Here is a 19,253-nt window from a genome sequence, read left to right as displayed (position 1 = left end):
AACTTGTAAACATTTTTAATTTCATCTTTCTATACACATTTACCATAATGTGGTGGACACTTTGTGTTGCTGTTTATATTGATAGTATAACGGTTTATATTGACAGTACTGAAGTTAATCATTTAATATTTTTTGAGTGCTAACCTTCCATTTAAACTCATTTATTGAAAGGATACAAATTCTCAAACTCTTGCCCAACCCATACTGTATTAAATGGTTACTACTCTTAAAACTGCTGGAAGTATAGGCCCCTGATGCATTCAAGTTTTGTAGTTGCTTTCTAATATAGATATTGTACATATAATTAAGCTAAATTGTATAGCTGATAACTCCAGCTGATCATGTCCAATGCGTAGGACTGATATATAAAGAAAATATTTTTAAACGCATTCAAAATTCTGACTCATTCATCTTAGATCACAATACACAATTATCAAACCAACACTGATTATCCAAAATCATTTATTTATTGCTTTAATTAAAAAAAAAAAGAAAGAAAGAAAAAAAAAAGATTACTTGTCATTTATTACACTTACTTGATGAAACACTTTTGTTTTCATTCAGAACAGATTACATTTAGGCACACAATGCATACAACAAATATTTTCCTCTCTTTCAATTCAAACTCCTGACATGAAAGAGGAGACGACCCCAGAGCTTACTGCATGAAAGACGGACACAATGCAGAATCTTAGATCATAAAATAATTCAGCTTCCACAATTGTCCTGTACTGAAGAGGAATATAACCCCCTCCTCTAAACTTAGTGCATACTAAGTTACTAAACTTAAGCATAGTGGAACTGAAGCAGAAGCAGAGTTAGTTATTTTGGCGGGCCTTGTCTTCAGAAATTCAGGAATACAAAAGTCCACTAAAACTGTGAGAAAATATCACATTAAATACGACTGAAAAAAGTATCATCCACAATCTTGGTGAACGGCATATACAGAGCACACCGTGGGCCTTACATCCAATGAATGCATTGCTGCTTGCACTCAAAAAACAACAAAACAAAAACAAAAAAAACATGTGGGTCAGACCTTAAGAAAAACACTGCATTTATTATTAGCATATGTGAGCAAGCCAAAAATAAAATGATGCAGCCCACATTCCAGTGGCAAAAAAGCATATAGATTTTGCCAAGATACAGCTATAGGACAACAAATACCACATACTATTATTAGCCTCCTTCCATACAAGGTCCACACAAGTTCTACAGCTCATGTACATGCAGCTTTAAGTAAAGGGACTCACTGAAGCGGACTTAGCAAAGATCGTACCAGCCAGGGTTTTAACGTTCTGGTTATTAGTGTCAGCTTTTCTTCTACGAGGCCTTCTGAAATGAGCACTCACAAACTGTCTTAACTACGGGTCTAAGTAATCCCAGATGTGAGAATCAAGTCTTCCTGCTGCATGGAGGCATTTCCATATTTTTTTATTTATATATATATATATATATATATATATATATATATATATATATATATATATATATATATATATATATATATATATATATATATATATATATATATATATATATATATATAGTGCCTACTTTTTAGGGGAGATCTTTAGAGCATTGGGGATTCCATTCTAAATGCAGGCTGTGGACTGCCTTTAGGTCCTGTGAATTCTAATGATGAACTGCATGAATATGTATGAACAATGCGGGAATAGTACACTGCATTTCAGTGACATGTTAAAATTGTGGGGAAGTGGTTTTCATGATAATTTAATGTATGTAAAAAATAAAGTAAGCATTGATGAACATAATACATACTAAAAAGCAGGATTTAAATGATATTGTTTGGCATTTATCATAAAACTGAATCATTATTTGGCTTCTAAATAAAGTGTCTGCACTATAACGTCTACAAAATAAAGTCTTTCTCCTGGAGAGGAACAGCTAAATGGCACAAGAATCTGGATCACAAAATGCCTTATCATTTGGCAAAAGTCAGAGGAGTATTTTTCAAATAAATTACTGTTGTGCACTAGAGAAACAAGATGAGAATAGAACAGAAAACTAAACATCAAGCAACCAGTCTTTCCTGATCACCACCCCAGTGAAAAAGTGCAATCATAAATGTTGTAGCTTTTCAGCCTCTTTCTAACAGCTCAACAAAACCTTTCAGCATCTCCATTTACATACTTTCACCCAGAGCATGTCAACTAAAATTAGTTGAGCAAAGAATGAGGTGAGATTCACCAAGAGAATCTTCTGCCAGTGTTGGCCAGAAAGCATCTAGTTGAAATCATAATGGTTTTTATTGTTATTTTAATTCAAGGCTAATTCTTGAGAGTCCCAAGAATTAGGAAGAGAGAACAACGGACTTCCACCTAACTGTTAAAGGGAAACAGTAAAAGCAGGTGCCAAAAAAATGCTAATTAGACTATAGAGTCAGAAATGACAATGACAGGATCAACATAATTGCACGATCATTATGGGATGGGGGAGGGTGAAGAATCTCAGAGATGACATCCCTGCAGTGGGCTGAGCTGATCACTCCTTACGGTGACGGAACGGACACTTCCAGAAGACGGTTGTTTTTACGCTTGCAGGCAACACCATTGCCGTTCTTTGGTGTACCCTGGATGAATTTTACACACACTTTGTCCTGTTTGAACTGCACTAAGAACCTGAAAGGGAGAGAGAAAAGTTACAAGAATGATACTAAGGAAATAAGATGCACAGAAATGTTGGACACTTACTCATCTGAAATATCAATATTGATGTGGTTCCTGTCAGCTGAAGCTGCACCGGTGCAATGAAGTTTGGTGATAATCTCAATCAGTCGGTCGCTGCTCAGCAGGAAGTCACCTTTGGCTGCAGACATAGCACCCTAAAGAGAAAGCACGGTCAGTAGTGGTCCTGACTCACATGGTGCCCTTTATGTGAGATGAGTTGTTTTATGTTGTACCTCTTTGAGCTTAAGGGCGAAAAAGCCATCGCTCTGTGTGCTCACAGAAACACTGCTGAGGTCCAGCAGGGGAACACTGGCCTTCACCTGGCCTGTCTTCTGATCGGCCAGAACCAAGCTCTTCTTGGTCAGGAGGAAAATTCTTGGAGCTCCCTAAGAAGTCATTCAGTAGATTTTAAATGTAAAGTTTTTTAAATGTATAATTTAGACAGAAAGGATGAAAATGACCTCACTTGACCTTTTAAGGGTTAGAACATTATTTCTGTCAAACAAAATAATGTTGCAATCTGATGACTTTGGAATAAGTTACTTCATAGTGAAATAAAAAGGGGAAAATTTACTCAAATATTGAAGTCAGACAGTTTACATGAAGAAAAAAAATTGTAATAGGCACTTTCTGCAGATGCAATTTCCTTTTGCTGCATGTATGTAGTCTTTATATTTAATGGAGAAAACAATCCACAAAACTGTAAAATGAACGTCTATGGCCCGGTTTTCAGACAAGGCTTAGATTAAGCCAGGATAATGTATTTGTTTAATTAGGACATTTAAGTACCTTTTATAAACACACCTTAGAAAACACATTACTGGTGATGTGCATCTTGAGACAAAACAATGGCATTGATATAATTTAATATGTCAGTGCAAGTTGCTTTTGTTTCAGACAGCTCAAACATGCATTTAAGACTGGGACTAGGCTTAAGCCTTTTCCATGAAACTGGACAAATGTCAAAGAATGACGAGCAATATTTAAAAATTTTCTAAAAACATCCGCCATACAGTATTCTACTTGTCCTTTTTTCCTTTGTGCAAATGTAGAGATGTTTTGCTTTTGGACGATCATTCAAAATTTGTAGATTTGTAAGCAGAGTCTGATCTAGTACTTGCATTTTTCAAGATTATTTGCTGGTTTTGTGATAATTAGCCTCTCTTGATACCTAGTATCTAAATTACATGTGCCATAACGTTTTATCATAATGATGGAAATTTGGCAAAAAAGTCTCCGTATGCCAGCACAACGATTTGATTGACTATTTGGGCAGTGAGTCATTTATCTGTTGTGAGGCTAATTTTATCAGAACAGGGCTACTTGTACTCACCTTGCCATTGGCACGGTTGATTTTACTGACCACATCTGCAAGAAGAACTTTATCCTCTACCAAGCTGTTTAGTTTCTGGTACTTTGGGTTTTTGGTTATCTCCACATAGTCTCCTTTGAAAGGCTGACCCACACTGTAAAGCAGAGGACATCACATTGCAATAAACTGCAACACTGCAGATACACGTTTCTGTAGGTAAATTACATAAAGGAACGTAGGTGAACTGCTTTTTTCCTACCTGCTAGGATACAAGGCCTTCTTATCTTTGAAGAGTTCACTGGCTGCAAGCTTCTCCTCATAGGTAGCCTTCTTCTCCTCTGTGAACTGGCTGCGGTATTTCTTACACTAAATAGAAGGACACCATGAGGATAGATGGTTAGATTATTATTCATTTAAAATTGACATGACAAAGGTCTTATCAGTTCATTTTATATATATACAGAGTTGTCTAATGACACAGACCCTCCACAGATGGAAAACCCTCCTGAGCTCTTGATGTGTCCCATCCAGGAAACCGTAGGGCCGAGCTGGCCAGCTCTTATCAACCGGTGACATGGAAGGCATCGTCTTTTTCAAGCCAAGGAAGTACTTCTGCATCTGTAGACAAAAACTCACATCAGTCCCGTATGGGAGTATTTTCTTTCTTCTCCAAAAAATGATGAAATAGAGAACATTTAGAAAAACATTTCCTAGGGGTAGCACTAACTAGTTTTATTATTTATTTCTTACACTGCGTAGGGTCACATGAAGTCAACTAAATGTTTAATTTAGTTAATTTGAACTCATTCTATACAAAGACTAAGCAGGCGAAGAATTCCTCTTTCTGCTGTTATTAGCTGCATGATAACTGGATGTAACATCCAAATATATATGGAATAGTGAAAAAATTAAGTGAAAAAAAAAATTAAGCACTTTGCACTTTGGCTTTACAAAGTATAAGCAAACAATGTTCTCCATCAAAAGACTATTGAACTTGCCACAAATAGTAAATACCTAATATGTACAGCTTGTGGCAAATCATAAGGTAAACATTGGCTTACCAACAAGACAGACTACTTGTAAAAAGTCACTTACAATTCTCTGAATGGTGAAGTCATAGATCTTCTTGCCAGCATTAGCTCTAAAGAACTTCCTGTATTCCCGACGGACCTGTGAAAAAGTGGGTTCAAATAGTTAATTCTTTGTATTGACCAAGTCTTGTGATGAGAGCAGGGATGGGACAGGACACTATCTGGACAGACAAGAGATTCATGACAAACAGGGTCTTAACACCTAAAGGCAAGCACACTGGAAAGCAAAGATGAGAGAACTGATGCTGTGAAACCATGAGAGATCCACAGTCATACTTCTATACATAACCATTTCACAGAACTTAAGTTTGATGTCAACCCTAAAACCAGACACAAAATCAATAATGACAGCAAAACACAGTTAAAACAAACAAAAACAGTGGAGACAAAACACAATATAGGCCTTAACAAAAGCAAACTGTATATTAGGAGCAGCATGCAGACAGGACAGGCACACAGCAACAGACCGAAAACATGGCTGTCCTATGGTTGATCTACTGGGACAAAGTTTTCATGTCTACTCATTTTTGTCATTGATAAATTCATGCCATTCTGCTCTGCCTGTATTACATCTCACAAGCCTGACTACTGGAACAAAGCCGGGCATAACCTGTAGATCATTTTGCAAGTGAAAACTCGTGGTTGATTAAATAGTCGGCCATGTACTGTATTAAGGACAGAATTTTATGAAAGCATTTTTGTTAAATCCATTAAAGACCCCCTGTGGTGAAAATCACGTTTTTTTAATGTTGTTTATAATGTCTATGTAGTGTCTTTATTATGCTTTAAGACAAACCATGTGTAAAATCATTAATCAATACCATTGCAGAGTATTTTCTCCTTAAAGGTGCCCTAGAATGCTTTTTCACAAGATGTAATATAAGTCTAAGGTGTCCCCTGAATGTGTCTGAAGTTTCAGCTCAAAATACCCCATAGATTTTTTAATTCATTTTTTTAACTGCCTATTTTGGGGCATCATTAAATATGAGCCGATTCTGTGCGTGTCCCCTTTAAATTTTAAATCCTCGCGCTCCCCGTCCCCCGAGCTTGCGACTCTATAATGCATTGCATAAACAAAGTTCACACAGCTAATATAACCCTGAAAATGGATCTTTGTTCGTCATGCAGCCTATTGGATCATGTAAGTATAGTATTTATTTGGATGTTTACATTTGATTCTGAATGAGTTTGATAGTGCTCCGTGGCTAAAGCTAACATTTCACACTGTTGGAGAGATTTATAAAGAATGAAGTTATGTTTATGAATTATACAGACTGCAAGTGTTTAAAAATGAAAATAACGACGGTCTTGTCTCAGTGATTACAGTAAGAAACGATGGTAACTTTAACCACATTTAACGGTACATTAGCAACACGTTAACAAAACATTTAGAAAGACAATTTACAGATATCACTAAAAATATCATGATATCATGTATCATATCAGTTATTATTGCTCCATCTGCCATTTTTCGCTATTGTCCTTGCTTGCTAACCTGCATAACGCCTGATGATTCAGCTGTGCACAGATCCAGACGTTAATACTGCCTGCCCTTGTCTAATGCCTTGAACATGGACTGGCATATGCAAATATTGGGGGCGTACCTATTAATGATCCTGACTGTTGCATTACAGTTGGTAATATGTTGAGAGTCGCCTGTTCTTCGGAGGTCTTTTAAACAAATGAGATTTATGTAAGGAGGAGGAAACAATGGTGTTTGAGACTCACTGCATGTCATTTCCATGTACTGAACTCTTGTTATTCAACTATGCCAAGGTAAATTCAATTTTCAATTCTCTGGCACCTTTAAAGTTGCAGTGAACCAAAGACAGTTTGAAATCACTGGTGTTTTTTTACATCAAAAACTACCTTATTACCAATCACGTCAACGTGCCGGCGGTTTTTAGCATATCATTAACTATAACCGCTCTGAAGCAGTCTCAAGAGAAGCCAGGTTATCCTGGCTTATATGGTATATATGGTATATTTTTCTGTTGATATGAAAAATCATGTACAGTTAGCAATATAGCGGGTGAATTATGTATATGATGCATATAACAATGTTATGAACTATATGCCTTTCTCCATTGACGTTCTAAGTTGTTCAAAGCATTTCTAAAGAAGGAGACTGAGATGGGAACATGGTTTGTTTAACATTTGCAACATTATTAGCTGTTTGATAACGTGGTCAAGAAAAAAGGCTAATCATGTTAACCATTATGTATCCGACGTTGTAAAGAGCCATTCATAAAACGCATTACTGTTCTGATACATCAACTTGTAGACGACCCTGTATAATTCACTCTTCCACTTCTTCTGAATCAGTTTCTGGTTCAAACATATATGGCTGAAGCAAACCAGTATTTCCACTTGCCATTTTGCAGCCTTGCCTGAGTCAGGTATGATCAGGTATTCTGAGCTGGTGTGATTAAGTGGAGGTGGGGCTGATTTGCATATTCATAAATCCACATCTACTAAACGAAGCAAGGGTGTAGAGTTACATTCAAGCTATTTTAAGGCAAGAAGATTTTTTTTTTTTCACATGAAAAAGCATTTAAATAAGTAATTTTGGAGAGCAAAGATGAGTTTTAAGGGATACAATTATTGACTACAGGGGGACTTTAAGTGCCTTTCTGCAAGAAGTTATAGTCTCTGACAGGTAATATATTTCAAAAGGACGGCCCATACACATCCACAGATGTCTGTGGTACAACCTGAACACCCAATGACCTTGGAACAGCCCCTGACAAAAAGACAGACGTATCATCAGGCAGCCTCCACAGACTCATGCTAACAGCTATTTTGCCCAGTGCCAGTCTTTAGGAAAACAGAAGGGAAAAGAATCTATCCAGAGGAAGCTTTTCTAAAAACATGGATTATGAGAACGGATTTGATACTGCATGTGTCTCCAGAAAGCAGAATCTAAATCCTTGTGGCATGTTTTTTAACACTTCAGCCTTGCTTATGACAACACTTATGTATGTCATTGACTTGGATGCTAATGGACCTGTGGAACTGAACTATGGGGTCAGATTATATTATTAGTACAAAGCAGAGCAGCTGGTTAAGTGACACTTAGAGGCAGTTTATGTGCATGCTTCCCACTCATTTCAATGCCTGGCAAGTACTGATGGTTGGAAGATACCTTTAGTCCCAACCAGTAGGCCCAAATGACAGCGATGGCGTGCTTACGCCTGGCTTCCTCCTTCAAGCGTTTGAGCTCTCTACGTGCCTGTGAAACAGGGAGAAGGGCATGAATGCAGAAAGGAGGGAATCAACTGAAAAAAGCGGAGCGCAAAGCAGCAGCACCAGGTCCATGTCACACAAAACTGCATCCCATTACCAGCTGGTAAAGACATTCTGTGTTTGCTGTTGGTTAAGACAGATGGACATTGTTGAGGTTTTCCTGTGAAGAGCACATTTCTTTTCATGGGGTTAACTAAACATGAGTGAGAACAAGAGAAATGGAGCAATAAAAAGAAAGCAAGAGTGCAACTGTTCTCTTAAGGCGCACACCACACAAACACACAATAAAACAAGCCACATCAACCTCAAGGCGGCAAAGGCCACTTGGATGGAGTGGGAGAACAGCAATGCAGTGCAATTACAACATGCAAAGAGGAGTTCACATGGGCTTGTGGATGGAATGAGATTACTTTTCTCATCTATATGATCAAATCTACATTCAGTCTTACTCAGTCAATCAGAACATTCCTCTAATGATGGTGGCATAGCAGGCAAGTACTTCAATTATTAAGCATTGCAGTTTTGACGTCACAGCACTCGTTCGTAGTGCCGATGGGTTCTAAAACTTGCATATTATAGTTAAGTTACATTAAATTGATAATTATTGGTTTAAAGGTTTTGCAATTTATCAAGCTGTATAGTAAGCTGTAAAGTAAGTAAAAACTTAAACTTAAAATAACACCTTGTATTTTTTAGAAAACCATAAATCTATTATATAAATATTATAACTATACCAAAAATCTTGCTACAAAATGTATGGATTCCTGATCTATACCCTATGGCAAAATTCACTGAATATTACAAGATATGACCAAACACAGAGGGTCCAGACTCACTCTTAGGGATCGGTTAATAAAATGGTGCATTTGGTAAGGACAGAGGTCAGCCAGCTGTGATGCCAGCCTGCTGCGTGGGAATCGGCCTGCTCTGCAGGGTGCCCGTCTGGATGAGCTTTAATCCATCGGCAGTCAAAGAAAAGAAGCTTAAAAGAATGCATTCGGTTCTGCCCCCAATGCAATACCCCCCAACCATACTCTCTCTGCTCCCATCCTCTGCCATTCCATTCATCTAATTTCGCACAATGAGCTACAATAAAGTGATAATAAAGTCCTGAATGTATCAGCATGCATAACATTATGGGATGAGCTCAGGGAAGAAGGGTCATGATCCAGTCCAGCTCACATACATACAGAGGTGTGAGATGGGTTAAGTGGATGATGGAATGGCACACAGACATAGTGGTGAATACCTTAGTTCCTTGCCAGAAGGCCCAAATGACAGACACTGCCTGTTTACTGAGAGCTTCATGCTTTAAGTGCCGCAGTTCTCTTCGAGCCTATCCAAAATGTGTGTTTTTTTTTTTTAAGAAAACGGAGGAAAAAAGGGTGGAAAAATATTAAGAAAAGATGTTTAGACAGAAGAGTATTTTAAATCAGTGTTGTAAATCAGTAAAAATTTAATTGTATTTGAACTAAAGTAATGTATTTGGACTTATGACTCTTGCTCATCAGTTCTATTAATGTAACATTGAAATGTCTAAATTGACCCATGGGGACTCTAATTATTAATTATTTGTTATTGTTGTGTTGGACTAATAAAATTCCTCTGTTGCGTGTGTTGAACTTCTTTGAATTACAATTCAGTATATTTCTTTAAACTGTACTTATAATTCATAATTGGGGTGTGGCCAATGCTCAAATTCAAAACATTTAAATGTTGAATTTCGCTCAACTCTGGCAATCAGCTCTGACTGAAACTGAGGTTGTTGATGTAAAGTCTTCAAAGCTCATGAAAGTAAGAAAGTGCAGGAGACCAAAGGTCTTAAGACCAAAATCAACTTGGAGATTTCAGAACAGTCTTGAAATCTTCAAATCATGAAAGGAAAAACACATAAGTTCCAAAATGCAAATAAATTAAGGAGTTATAAAACATTTGAATATTGTTAAGGGGTATAAAAAAGTTGGAAAAAAGGGTTAGTTTTTAAGAACATAAGATTCATACATGCAACTCAATTCATCATCTTTCAAATTCTGAGAGCAGATGTTTCAACGATGTCAACAAATAAACAATATGTTAGTATTTACCCATTTTTTCCCCATATTTCCCATTACCAACAAGATGATAAAACAGTTAGTCACACGCAAACAAAAGGTATGTCATTAACAGTGAGGTGAGGCGGGATAGGGCATGACTTCGTTTGGCAGGCTTGTTAAATACCTTAGTTCCAAGCCAAGCTGCCCAAATGACAGACACAGCATGTTTATTCCGTGCCTCCTCCTTAAGACGCCGCAGTTCCCAGCGAGCCTACGGATGTTAGCCGAGGAGGGCCACGTGGAAGCAGAGACAGGGTGGCAAAGGTTAAAGTCAGAAATATGACAAGGAAAGAGTGATTGAAAAGAGCAAGTTGAATCAAAAGCAGAAGTGAAGTTAGGACTAGAGAGAGAGAGAAAAAAAAAAGGCAAAAGCAGTGAAGAAGCTCCAGTGTTGAAAATCTACCCCCACAATTTAACATTTCACTTCCTAACTTCCTTACTAATTCATAGAGAAACTGTGTTCAGTACCTGAGTCCCATGCCAGTAGGCTGAAATAGTTGTGACGGCCTCTTCGCACCGCTTCTTGTGTTTCAGTTCACGCAGAAGCTTCCGGGCCTGTGAAAAGGGCCACCGTTACATAGTGGGGAAAGATCTTTTGGCTACATTCACACTGTCAGTTTTTGGGATTGACAACCACATTTATTTGAAGGTGTGAATCTTGAAATGTCACATTCAAATAGCAACTTACTGTAGTGTCTCAAATACTGTCTGTATAAAAGTGCAACAGGAATCAAGCCCGTATTCTCTTACCAATAACCATAGCGACACCTATGTAATATCAAAGATGGCAACATCCACAAAGCAGAAAATTCTTATCACTTTTGATACAACAAGTCCCATCGAGCCGCGAGTTCATGTGTCAGATCTTCATTATCTGGCAGGAGCTTTTATATTTGAGTGGAGCGAGCGGAGCATTGGAGTCACGCGTAGAACACAAAAATGATGGGAGCAGCACCAGAAAACTGCATCTAAATCCTTTAGATGACACACAGCTCATATCTCCATCACTTTAAGCTACTGAAAGCAAAACCCACAACACATGGTAGACATGCATGTGTGCTGCGCAGAGAATCTCTCCTGCACTGTATGACGTGACAAGTAGTTGTCCAGTCCGGTTCCATTCACACAGTGTGGGTTTTCCTAGAATGCGGTTGCGAGTCCTGAAAATTTACAGGTGTAAGCTTGGAATGTGGTTGTCACTCCCCTAAATAACTGAAATATGTGTCAACATAACAGTATTACGGACTCAAAAATACAAGACTGACAATTGTATTCTGCTGTTATGTGAATGTGGCCTTTGTTTGCTAAAGGAAAGGACATGCAGTATACCAGAAACCTACCTTCCATCCACGGATGAATGACTGAACCACTAAAGCAGAGCACCTGATCTTCTGGTACTTCTTTTGTTGCTACAATCAAAAAACAAGCAACAACAATCATGAGATAAAAAAATAAAAAAATCTGCCTCTTATCCCAATGAAACAATGAAACATATTGAAAAACAATCAATGTTTTCTATGGAAGGTGTAGTAAATGGAGCACACCGCAAATCTTCGGTACCAAGCAGACACCACCACCTGGCTCTTCTTCAACAGGAGAAAGTGAGTGCGGCACTTCCAGCCACGGTAGATCTTTTGGATGAGTGCTGCCAAGTCCTCTAGGCACTGCCTTCTCTTCTCTTCCAAGAAGAATAGCTGAAGAAACATTACATCAGTAACAAAAATAAAGAATATATTAGAGGCTTTTTAGGCAGGCAGGAAAAATCTGATATTTTTGGCAAATATGACTCAAATGCTTAGTTGTTAATCTGGAAAAACAAAACAATACACAAAAACACAACAAAAACAATATAATAAAATCAGATTTTTGCAAACCTGACAAAAACCAGATCAATATTTTGTAAAAGCAAATAAAACTATTTTTTTTCTTCATCATTAGGGGTGCAACATGACTAACATCAAAGACAAAGTGCAGTAGTGTCAACTGTGCCTTAATTTGTTCACACTAACATGTGGCTTATAGTTATTTAGCAGTGAATGACAGAGGGATCAACACAAGCAGTTTCAAACACAACATATGCATGAATGTGTAAAACTTCCTTCATTGCTGACACACCGCAGCACTTCCCCGAGATGTCATGATGGACATGTGCCAAGGCAGAAGAAAAAACAAATGTTTATAATGTTCTCTTTCCATACTCTCAGCTTCTGGAATTGCACTGATGGCTGGATGGCATTACTATAGCAACTGATGTAGATAAATGTCTGAATAAATGGATCAGATTTCACCACTTGCAAAATGATAGCACAGAAAGACAGTCTCATATCTAAACAAGATTGGATTTGAAAAACAAATCAGATCTGTGCATAATGCGAGCAAAATTAAGATGTACACGATCAAATTCCCAAGGATAAGGCCGTGAAAGCTGATAGAGAGAATATTTGTTAGACCACATGATCATCGTCAAGGCCAGCAAAATAAATTCCAGCCATACTGGGACCAGCATCCTCTGGTATCAAGTCAAGTCAAGTCAAATTTATTTATATAGCGCTTTTTACAATTGGTAATTGTTTCAAAGCAGCTTTACATATTAGAAGCACAGAAAAAGAGAAGTGGTTAAAAATAAGCTGTACAAGCAGGCGTGGTAATATGTAACATATACAAGATGGTGCTACATTAAGCCAATGCTGGCTGACATAGTTATTGATCGAGTCGGCCAAACCTTTCCCACCTTTTATGCAAGTGAGTAAATTTTTTTTTAAAAGACTTGAAAATGATGTTGGCATTACTATAATTGCATTGGCATGATTCAAATCATACTTATATGACTTATCAATTAATTTGTTGCAGTAAATGAAGAGGTATCAGATCAATCACAAGTTCAGTTTTGAGTACCACAAGGCTCAGTACTAGGACTGTTGCTTTTCATACTGTACAAGCTACCCTTGGAAGATATCATTAGGAAGCATGGCATTAGTTTTCACTGTTACGCTAATGATACTCGGCTCTATATTTCATATTTCACGGACTGACAAAACATACCAATTTACAAATTTTACGGAATGCATAGCTGACAAAAAATTGGATGTAATTAGTAGTAATTTCCTACTACTAAATTCTGAAAAAAATAAATGTTTTTAATTATTGCACCAAACACCTCTACATGTAATAACCTAGAATACTGCCTAACACTTGATGGCTGCTCTGTTACGTCTTTGTCATCAGTTAGGAATCTGGGGGTGTTATTTGATCACAATCTTCAATTTGAAAGCCACATTTCTAGTATTTGAGATAACTGCATTTCTTCCCATCTTAAAAATCTGACTCTTAAAAAAAAAAAAAAAAAAAAAAAAAAAAAAATGCTCTCATGCAGAAAATTTACTTCATGTCCTCAAGGCTAGGTTATTGTAATGCTTTGCAAGGTGGTTTCCCTGCACACTTAATAAACAAACTCCAGCTGGTCCAAAATGCTAGAGTTCTTACTAGAACCAGGAAGTATGACCATATTAGCCCAGATCTGTCAACACTGCATTGGCTCCATATTCCAATCTGGCTAATTACTTACAAAAGTGGTTTAGTTCCTTATAGTCCTTCACGTCTATTGCGGTCTTGAAATTCTGGCTAGCTGATAATACCTAGAATATAAAAATCGACTGCACTCTTGTCAGTTTAAATGCAGATTAAAAATGCATCTCTTTAACCTAGCATACACACCATCACATTTCTATAAATTCAAGTCCGTTAAATAATTGTTAGGCTGCATAAAGTAGATCAAACGGAACTGGGAACACTTCTCACAACATCCAATGTACTTGTTACATTGTAAGCAGAATGTAATTTATGCTAACTCTTTCTATATGTTGTTAGAAATTTGATTTCAACCGAAAAATAACTGTTCGCCATTTTGTTTTTAGAGCAAATTTACAGCCGAATTGAACCATATTTGCGTCATTGAATCATTATTTTCCTGTTTGTAAAGCTGCTTTGAAACAATCTGTATTGTATAAAGCACTTTATAAAATAAAGGTGACCTGACTTGACTTAAAGCTGCTGGGTTTTCTTGAAACAGGAACTGGCAATGTCAGAGGCCAACAGCAACAGTGAAAAACACAAAACAAAAGTACACTTCTCCTGTTGAAATCAACAAATCAGTCTATACAGGTTCACCTAATTGGCTAAAACCAGGAGTAAAGGTGCACCATTCAACAAGATTTTGTTGGCAAATAAGGTCTTTTGTTGGTCAATAGTGTAGTTATATATAAAGCACAGCTCACACAGAAGCTACTTTCAATTCAAGCATCTTTCTGTTGGTCAACACAGTAAATTCACGAGACCAACTTGAACATGAGCGAAATCTGAATGGGGAACTTTTCACCCTCATGTGGAACTCCTGATCGTGCAAATTACTATTGAAATGACTGGATTTGGAAATACATGTGATTTTAAATTTGCAGATCGCTTGTACGATCAGAGACCCGTTTTGTTAGAAAAGAGGTGAATGGTGACTAGACTACACTATGGCTGGGTAGAGATCAAACATGATCTCCAACTCCACTGGCTTTGAATGAACATCTGGAGATGGGAGATTATGCAAGAGGAATGGACAAGGAGAAGATAAATGCTCTGCACTGCTATATCAGTGACTGACACCTAGGCTTCAGTGCAGGGGTTTCATGGGCTCCTCTGGAATTTCTCAGCTGGAGTCTCGTTTCCCATGCAAACTGACAAACAGTGGAGGGGGGATAAGTGAAACCATGTGTGTGACTGCCTGTTTGCGTTTCTTTCATGAGGGAGATTGCTACTAATTATATGAGAGAAGCCTGAAGGAACATGACTTCCTGTTTGAAAAGCTTTATAAAACCCTTGAGAGATCATACATAACACTTGCATTGGCCTTTTGATTTTTCATATCAATAGTACAAATCCAAGCCTTTCGCCATGTTGGAAGTGGAATTGAGCCAAATATTATATTCTCCTGGCTAATGTTACATTTTTTCTCACATGGAGAGTGCCGCCATCTGTGTAACTGCATCAAATCATACTCAATGAACTCAATGGGCAGTAACTCACCGTTCTGGGGTTCCTGATGAAGATCTTCGAACGACCATAGGCAAACTCCTCTGCAGGAACCTGCAGATCTGTCAGGAGAACCTCGACACCCTCCCTGATAATAAACAGGCCACCAGCTGTCAGTCAACCAGTCTATTCACAAAAAGCATATATGGTGGGTCCAAATTTCCGAAACTAAATTACTCAAATTATAACAATTTGAGTAAAATTTTTCCCAAATTTCTAGTATTTGGTATGCCCCTCTTTGGTTTTAATAAGAGCAACACTTGAGCTGACATTGGCTCCAAGAGTTTTTATTTACTTTATACTTTTGGAAGATGCTTTTATATGAAGCAACTTTGAATGTGTTGAAACTTTTATATGAAGCTCATTCTTCGCGAACTGAACCCACTACCTTGGCATTGCTAGCGACACGCTCTACTAGATACACATGATCGATATCACAAATAGAGTAGAATCTGTATTTCATCATTTACATCATAACCTTGATTTACATTTTACAAAGACTTTACTGACATGTCCAAGTTTAAAAATAAAAGAAAAAGGGGACCCCACTGTATATTCAGGCACATCACTGAACAGATTCTGTTAAACAGAAAATCCAGTGAATAACGAAGCAAGGAGACAATAAAACAAAGTAAAGGTGCACAGTATGATTTAGCACATAAAAATGCACCATGTCAGAGATAACGGTGTCTGAGTGATTTGAATGAAAACTAAAACAAAGTCTAGTCACTGTCGGCAAAGAGACGATGATAACATTCCAATGAAAGATAACATGATAAGATGTGCAAGCCCAAATCTCCATGAACACTAGATTCTCCTATCAGACAATCCAGTGAAATGACTGTCCAGAAGTGACAGTTATAAGGGCCAATTCTGTCCTGGCATGTTTACCATCAGATACAAGTACATTTGAAAGAGGTGCTTTTCTGTAGCCAGGTGATGTTAAACTTATAAAGCATGAAGGGAGTTTTTAGACAAGAAACAGCATGTTTAAATATCTACAAATGAGTATAAAAAAGGTCATATGCAAGTGGAGGTACAGCCATTGAAAGACCTGCTTAATCTCAAATGTGATGACAATATAATGACATCAGTTGAACAACATGTTTAGCAAAAAACAAAAAACAAAAAAACAAGCCTGCAGAAGAGTTCTTAAAAACCAAAACAAACCAAAACACTTGTATAGGATTCTTGAGTGGTGGTCTAACCTGGCTGGGCCCCTCCAGTGGGGCCAGGTCTGCTTGCAGAGCATCTTGTAGCGCTCAAGGCAGGACTCATAGACCTGGCGGAAAGCATAACCAGCCCTTCTTACACGTACATTCTCCATCAGACCCAAGTAGCGCACCTGGTGACACACCAGTGAGTCTGTGAAAATGTGGGCTGCTTTCTTGTCATTGGGTTTGATGCACCTGAAGAACACAGACATGAAAAAAATATTCTCCAGTTATTGGAGAATTTTCAGAAACCGGTCAAGAGAACATGTCCAGATTAATTCTGACCCTTAATTTTATTTCAGGAAGAAAAAAAAAACGGAGGGTTATTATAGTTAACTAAAAATAAAAACAAATAAATGTTACTAGAGAAAAAAAAAAAAGCATTTTAAATGTGCTATTTGCAAAAAAAAAAAAAAAAAAAAAAAAAGACATTGATAACTATACTACTAAATACTAAATATCCACCTAAATTCTCATTAAATACATTATAATAAACCATGGTAATATTTGTCGTACCACCTATAATTAAAGCTGTTTAACAACAGTAATCCTAAAATATGCTTCGTTTTCTTTACCCAAAATTGATTCTTGATGTTGGGATGAGATTCACTATTTGAGGTTCTGATGTGTTTAATGTGAGTGCTAGGCAAGCAATTTTGGAAAGTGAATACATTAAATGTTTCAAAATAAACAACATTTTTTTTTATTATTTGCTTTAAGCTTACTCGCACTGTTGCTTAATTAAAATGATAATCCATAAAAAACAATACAATTTAATGTTCCATTATGGTTATGTCATAATAATGTCAGTGTCAGACGATCACAACGTTACCGGATATAGTTGGGGTTCTTGGTCAGCAGGTTCTTCATGAGTGTTCCCACTGAGGCTCTGAACTGGAATCCAGCTGTGGGGGGCCGCTTAAGGTTCACTTTAGCTGGGTTTCCCTCAGGAAAGAGAAGCTTTATCAGGCTGTGATTGGCTTTGTACATGGCCTGGGATAAATCTCTGTAGAGGAGGTCATTGTTTTTATCCACAAATCCCTCCACCCGATACAGCACCTGTGAATGCAGAATACTACAATAAATAACTTTTCTTTACAAACTTATTTTTTGTCCAAGTAATCTCTCAGATCTGTGAATGCTGGATACCTCTGGTTTCTCAAAAAATCTGTATTAGATTTCCTCACTTTGAACAGCTATAACTTTTTATCTATTTGTATGTATTTTAACTTTGTATGTATTAACGTCATGTATCCTATTTTACTGTGGCCAATCTTGGGATGAATGGGATGTATGATTGCTTTTGTAGAACTATATATTAAAATTTTAAACCATCAATGCAACTCCATAGAATGTTGCATGTGGATTATACTGAACAGCTTTTACTTCAAGAACACTATTTAACCTGCAATAAGTGATGTCTATCTAAATTGTCAAATCAGAGATCTTCCTCACAATTAAGCAAAAGAATGCTATGAAAAGTTCATAAATCATAGGTGGGTCACACAGCATGTGGAAATCATGTCTTAGTTTCATAAACTTACTGTATAACATTTTATGTAAAAAGAGTATTGAGCATGTGATGCACAGTTTCCATGGCCTTGTATGTAAAGCTCAAAATAAAATAAAAAATAAATAACAAAAAAGATAGAGTGAGAGCTCGAATAAGTTTGAAAAATAGGGAAGCTGTTTATGGTCTCACCTTTCCAGCATAGTGCTGGATGCGGAAGCAGTTGTGTGGCAGGCTGTGGTCTGTGAGGAATTTGGAGTTTTTGCTCAGTCTGCTCTCAAAATGCTGATGTTCAGCACACACTGTGTTCAGCTTGTCCAGGAAAGTCTCATCTGTCACTGTGCCTGGCCTCAAACACTCCTCATCCAACATGGCCAAAATCCCATTCTTGTTCTGAAAAAAATTATGGTTATCAGATTAAACACATCATATTAAAGTTGCGTTTTAAACACGTCTGTAAGCTTTGAGAGCAACTTTTTGATAGTCTCCTTCTTAAAACTGACAAAATGAACCATTTATATAATGTAGTTATTTACCTATTGCGGCTAACACATTGGAAGTCTCATGCATTAGCTTCCGTGTTGCAAAATAAGGTGTATGCAGTTTTTGCAAGTATTTTTCATGAGGTCTGCATTGAAGAGATACTTAGGATCACAGTAACAAAGACACACAGTAACAAATGGTCTCAGATTGTGGTCTGCAATATTTGTAAAACTACTGTCAGAAACAGACTCACATTCTCGATGAGGTCACATATGATGGCGTTGTTGAAATACTCAATGTTGGTCCACTCAATACCCTGCAGGCAAAAATAGTCATCAGTTTTTACTTTCTAAAGAAAAATATTCCTAGAATACAAACTTAATCCTGTAGAGTCAACAGACAAACCTGATTGGTTTAAGAAAGATACAGACAAGATTTACTTGAACAGGTCAACAACAAATATCCAATACCAGTAAGGAGTAGTCCTGTCATGATTATTACTTAACTGTCTAAATGCAATGATTTGATCCAATAGCAA

At 37.3% G+C, this 19,253-nt stretch overlaps 1 protein-coding gene across 3 annotated transcripts in view; it reads right to left on the bottom strand.

Moving 5' to 3' along the window:
• Positions 1-470: 470 nt before the first annotated feature.
• Positions 471-19,253, bottom strand: part of myo1b (myosin IB) — a 104,877-nt gene continuing 86,094 nt past the window's right edge. Inside the window, exons 14-31 of one of the 3 annotated variants that reach the window (XM_067408545.1) lie at positions 18,969-19,031; positions 18,425-18,625; positions 17,555-17,781; positions 16,717-16,917; positions 15,503-15,596; positions 11,977-12,126; positions 11,773-11,841; positions 10,901-10,987; positions 10,557-10,643; positions 9,589-9,675; positions 8,239-8,325; positions 5,098-5,172; positions 4,486-4,620; positions 4,262-4,368; positions 4,024-4,156; positions 2,924-3,076; positions 2,715-2,845; positions 471-2,642 (exon numbers count right to left, since the gene is read on the bottom strand). In XM_067408545.1, the coding sequence (XP_067264646.1) occupies positions 2,513-2,642; positions 2,715-2,845; positions 2,924-3,076; positions 4,024-4,156; positions 4,262-4,368; positions 4,486-4,620; positions 5,098-5,172; positions 8,239-8,325; positions 9,589-9,675; positions 10,557-10,643; positions 10,901-10,987; positions 11,773-11,841; positions 11,977-12,126; positions 15,503-15,596; positions 16,717-16,917; positions 17,555-17,781; positions 18,425-18,625; positions 18,969-19,031 (2,217 nt within the window). In that variant the 3' untranslated portion in view covers positions 471-2,512. The remainder of the gene's footprint in view (positions 2,643-2,714; positions 2,846-2,923; positions 3,077-4,023; positions 4,157-4,261; positions 4,369-4,485; positions 4,621-5,097; positions 5,173-8,238; positions 8,326-9,588; positions 9,676-10,556; positions 10,644-10,900; positions 10,988-11,772; positions 11,842-11,976; positions 12,127-15,502; positions 15,597-16,716; positions 16,918-17,554; positions 17,782-18,424; positions 18,626-18,968; positions 19,032-19,253) is intronic. The other 2 variants (XM_067408543.1, XM_067408544.1) reach the window with 2 other exon arrangements.

Source organism: Chanodichthys erythropterus, chromosome 14, assembly GCF_024489055.1.
Source record: "Chanodichthys erythropterus isolate Z2021 chromosome 14, ASM2448905v1, whole genome shotgun sequence".
NCBI classification, from domain to species: domain Eukaryota; kingdom Metazoa; phylum Chordata; class Actinopteri; order Cypriniformes; family Xenocyprididae; genus Chanodichthys; species Chanodichthys erythropterus.
Note: the sequence above shows the minus strand (reverse complement) of the source record. Positions and strands in the feature narration are given on the sequence as shown.